This window comes from Rhinoraja longicauda, chromosome 19 (assembly GCF_053455715.1).
Source record: "Rhinoraja longicauda isolate Sanriku21f chromosome 19, sRhiLon1.1, whole genome shotgun sequence".
Lineage (NCBI taxonomy): Eukaryota > Metazoa > Chordata > Chondrichthyes > Rajiformes > Arhynchobatidae > Rhinoraja > Rhinoraja longicauda.
In genome coordinates, this window is record NC_135971.1 from 12,209,792 (window position 1) to 12,215,109 (window position 5,318).

Consider the following 5,318-nt stretch of genomic DNA (forward strand, 5'->3'; position numbering starts at 1 on the left):
CATGGCTGATCATTCTCAATCAGTACCCCGTTCCTGCCTTCTCCCCATCCCCCCTGACTCCGCTATCCTTAAGAGCTCTATCCAGCTCTCTCTTGAATGCCTTGCTGCGTCACAGCGCCAGAGACCCAGTTTCCATGCTGGCCTCGTGTGCCGTCTTTACGGATGTTGCCTGACCACATCCAGTGCTTTGTCGGGGAGGCTTGTTACCAGCAGCAGCATTTCTTGTATCTACTTGCTCGATTTCTCCTCTCCAGAGTCGCTGTTATCATCAGCAATTCGTCCTTTAGCTTGCCTCCTCCCTCTACCTCTAGAAGACCCCTCCCATTTGTCAAAACCACAGGGGGATTTTCAATAAAGGCGCAGAGAGCTGGCGTAACTCAGCGAGTCAGACAGCTGCTCTGGAGAATACGGGCTGGTGACGTTTCCAGCTGGGACCCTTCTTCATATATCAGGGAGTTTGAAAGACTTGTGTTCGAATTTTTTCCTGTTCTCTCTCTTGCCTTCGAAGCTCAGCTGCTCAAATCCAAGGATGAATTGCCTTTTGGTCCTGGTCGCTGGTCTCATTATCAGCGCCCCTCTGGGTAAGAAAATCAAAACTATTTTGTTGTCCTGCAGTTTAACTGTGGAAAGGCATTTTAGATTCTCAAGTGGGATCGGAATTTAGCCTGTGTGTTTGTTGACATGTAGGGAGTTTCTTACTGAATATGGAGTTAGTTATTGTCAAGTCAAGAGTGTTTTATTGTTATACTAGACTGACGTGGACGCGTTGGGTCCAAACCTCTCCCTGGGGCAATCCTCCCTCAATTGACGAAGCCCGTTGCCGGGCGGGGAGAGTCTCCCGGGGTCGTGAGCGGGCGAGCAGCGACGGGTAAGGGGAGAAGGGGGGCACTGACCTCGGTCCCGTGTGGCCAGCACTGCAGCCAGAGCGAGCCGTGGACCAAAGCCTCTCCTACATCGGTCAGCACCCTCTCCTCCCCTCCCCCCCACTCACCTACCCCACCCCCACTCCCCTACCCCACCCACCTACCCCAACCCCACTCCCCCTACCCCACCCCACTCCGCTCCCCCATCACCCCCACCCCCACCCCTCTACCCCCACCCCCTTTCCCCATTCCCCTACCCCCACTCCCCTCTCCCCATTCCCCTCCCCTCCACCCCTCTCCCACACCACACCCCTCGTCCCCCCCACCCCTCAACCACCTCTCCCCCTCCGCTCCCCTTCCCCCATTCCCCTCCCCAACCCCGTCCCCTCTCCCTCCCCTCCCCATCCCCACCCCCACTACCCTCCCCCCATTCCCCTCCCTCCACCCCCACCCCGCTCCTGCTCCCCTTCCCCCTGTTCCCCCCACAGCCACTCCCCTACCCCACCCCCACTCCGCTCCCCCATTCACCCCTCCACCTCACCCTCTTTCCCCCATTCCCCTCCCCCCAACCCCACTCCCCTCTCCCCACCCCCACTCCCCTCCCCTTCCCCCACTCCCCTCCCCCATTCCCCTCCCTCTACCCATACACCCCCTCCCCTCTCCCTCCCTTCCCAACCCCACTACCCTCTCCCCATTCCCCTCCCTCCACCCCCTCTCCCCCTGTTCCCCCTCCCCTTCCCCACCCCCAATCCCACCCCTTCCCACCCCACCATTCTTCCCCTCCACCCCCTTCCCCCTCCCTTCCCACCCCTCCCCTCCCGCACCCCCACTCCCCTCCCCCCCCGCTCCCCCCCACTTCGCTCACCGCACCCGCACTCCCCTCCCCCCATTCCCCTCCCCCCATCGTAAACAAACGGGCGGGATTGAACGTCTTTTTTTTTACACAGAATCTTTTAAATAAAAAATCTTTTTAAAATATTTAAGCCAATTTTTTTAGGACGTTGTTTTTTTAAAATCTGTTCGGTGATACAAAAGTGTTTTTTAACGCCCTTTTCAAAATGAGGAAGTATTTTTTCGGGGTTTTAGCGGTCTTTTTCAATTGATAATTTAAAAAAATCTAATAAATCTAATCCGTGAAATAAGTTGTTCTTTAAATCAAAATAAATGAGAAACCATCATCAGCAGTTCCTTCCTACACACACACACACACACACGCACACACACACACACACACACACGCACACACGCACACACACACACACACACGCACAGACACACATATGTACACATAAAACAAACAATAACAGTGCTAAAAGGCAAAACTATAAGTGTGTAGATAGTTTAGATACTACTTTGGCAGTGTTTAGGATAGTGCTGGTCGCTGGTCGGCACGGACTCGGTGGGCCGAATGGCCTGTGTTTACGTGCTATAAACATCAGAGGGCTCGACAGTGCTATTGTGCAGGAAGGAACTGCAGGCATCGGTTTACACCGAAAATAGACACAAAGTGCTGGAGTAACACAGCGGGACTGGCAGCTCGGTGAAAACGAGTTACAGACAACGAGACTCAACAAGGCGACTTTCAAGTCAGTACAGCCACTCGGATGGGGGAGGGTCTCGACCAAAACATCACCTCTACCTCTTCTCCAGAGAGGCTAGCCTGACCCGCTGAGTTACTCCAGCATTTTGTGTCGGGAATGTTCTATGTTTATTGAAAGGAGTTGCTCGTTTTCAGAGCAGCCGCAGAATGAGCTACAGGTGTCTCTCACACAACCTTTCCTGTTCTCGTGTACAGGTAACTGTTTGCGGTGTTATTCCTGCCCAGGATCAACAAACAGATGCGTGACCGATTCTGTTACATGCTCTCGGAATGACGAGCAATGCTATCTTGGGGTTGTGATGGCTGGTAAGTAAGAACCAATTTGAGATGCACACCTCTAGCTTAGCTTGGTTTAGAGATATATCGCGGAAACATGCCCCCACCACCCTTTGTGCGAAAACCTTACCCCCGCCGATTCCTATTAAATCTTTTCCCCTTCACCTTAAACCTATGTCCTCTGGTTCTCGATTCTACTCTGGGCAAGAGACTCTGTGCATCTACCCGATCTATTTCTCTCATGATTTTATACACCTATAAGATCACCCCTCATCCTCCTGCGCTCCAAGGAATGGAGACCCAGTCTACTCAACCTCTCCTTGTAGCTCACACCCTCTAATCCTGGCAAAGATGTAAAGACTGCACAATTCTGTGAATCAATAGCTGATTTACTCATAGACATGTGAAAACTCGGTGGCATTCACACACAGGGTGGTGGGTGTGTGAAACAAATTGCCAGAGGAGGTAGTTGAGGCAGGGATGTTCCCAACGTTTAAGAAGCAGGTAGACAGGTACATGGATAGGACAAGTTTGGTGGGGGAGCGGGGGGGGGGGGGATATGGACCAAGCGCAGGCAGGTGGGACTAGTGTCGCTGGGACATGTTGGCCGGTGTGGGCAAGTTGGGCCAAAGCTGTATCACTCTAAAATGGTATTTATACTATGAACACAGAAATGAATTAACTGTCCATTCTGTTTCTCCAGGTGATATAACGGCTTACAAAGCTGGATGCGATCTTCCTGCACTTTGTGGTCAACGGCCAGATATTATAGGAGCTTCCATCTCTTACCACTGTTGTAATACTGACCTCTGCAACGCGAGTGACCAAGTTAAATTATCTCTTGTGCTGTTCCCTGCTCTGGTGTCAGTCTGGTTTGCAATATTTATGTGAAGCAAATGCATAATAATAATCCACCGTGTAAACGTCCGGGTGCTGTATGTCGGAAGATTAGGGATGATGAGTCTTAACGCTTGATTTCCAGGAGATGAGCTGCTTAATCTAATAGATGTTCTGCAATTCCTCACATTTCCAATTCACTTTTTTTTCGTATTGATTTGAATGATGCTTTGTAGAAGATTACATGCATACAGCTTTAGTAACTCCAACAGAAGGCAGTGGAGGCCAAGTGAATAGATATTTTTAAGGCAGAGATAGATAGATTCTTGATTATTGCGGGTGTCAGGGGTTGTGGGGAGAAGGCAGGAGAATGGGGTTGGGAGGGAGAAATAGATCAGCCATGATGGAATGGCGTAGTAGATTCGATGGGCCGAATGGCCTAATACGTCTCCTATCACCTGCTGTGTGACTTATGCCCTTATGGCACTGGGTTGATCTCGGGAGGCTGGACAAGCATGTTACGCAGGCACCGCTTGGACAACCTCCTTCCAGTTGACGAAGCCCATGCTAATACACAATGCTTGATATTTGCAACCTTTTAATAATTTGGATGATAATGATAATCATATAACTTGGAGCTTGTACCATTATTCTGTTCATCTGTTGCCGCATCTCAATAAAGTACTGATTTTCGAAAGAAAATGTGAGCGTATTCCTTTCTTTCATAAGTTCCGGGACCAGGATTAAGCCATTCGGCCCATCGAGTCTACTCCGCCATTCAATCATGGCTGATCTATCTCTCCCTCTCAACCCCATTCTCCACATAACCCCGGACGCCTGTACTGATCAAGAATCTGTGTCAAAGCCCCTCTCAAATTCTCCAAAGCATTTTCAGAAAACTGCCTCACAAGTGATCATTACTGCACTGGCATCAATGGTGGCGCACCGGTAGAGACAATAGACAATAGACAATAGGTGCAGGAGTGGGGCATTCGGAGGCAGCACCGCCATTCAATGTGATCATGGCTGATCATTCTCAATCAGTACCCCGTTCCTGCCTTCTCCCCGTACCCCCTGACTCCGCTATCCCCCAGAGCTCTATCTAGCTCTCTCTTGAATGCGTTGCTGCCTCACAGCGCTAGAGACCCGGGTTCCATGCTGGCCTCGTGTGCCGTCTCTACGGATGTAGCCTGCGGTTTTCTCCTCTCCAGAGTCGCTGTTGTCATCAGTAATTCGTCCTTTAGCTTGCCTCCTCCCACTACCTTTAGAACACCCTCTCATTTGTCAAAACCACGGGGGGATTTTCAATAAAGGCTCAGAGAGCTGGCGTAACTCAGCGAGTCAGGCAGCAGGTCTAGTGAACACGGAATGGTGACGTTTCCAGTTGGGACCCTTCTTCAGATACTAACCTACAAATCCGTCCGTCTTTGGAGTGTGGGAGGAAGCCACTATGACATTCTTGCCATAGAGGAATACAGAGAAGGTTCACCAGATTGATTCCTGGGATGGCAGGACTTTCATATGAAGAAAGACTGGATAGACTCGGCATGTACTCGCTGGAATTTTGAAGATTGAGGGGGGATCTTATAGAAACTTACAAAATTCATAAGGGGTTGGACAGGCTAGATGCAGAAAGATTGTTCCCGGTGTTGGGGAAGTCCAGAACAAGGGGTCACAGTTTAAGGATAAGGGGAAAGTCTTTCAGGACCAAGATGAGAAAGTTTTTTTTCAGACAGAGAGTG

The 5,318-nt window shown here is 50.6% G+C and overlaps 1 protein-coding gene across 1 annotated transcript; it reads left to right on the forward strand.

Annotated features, from left to right (window-relative positions):
* The first annotated feature begins 396 nt into the window (after positions 1-396).
* LOC144602671 (CD59 glycoprotein-like) lies at positions 397-4,238 on the forward strand. Its single transcript, XM_078415806.1, has 3 exons — positions 397-581; positions 2,659-2,769; positions 3,443-4,238. The coding sequence occupies exons 1-3, from the start codon at positions 530-532 to the stop codon at positions 3,628-3,630; spliced, it is 351 nt and encodes a 116-aa protein (XP_078271932.1). The 5' UTR covers positions 397-529; the 3' UTR covers positions 3,631-4,238.
* Positions 4,239-5,318: the final 1,080 nt, after the last annotated feature.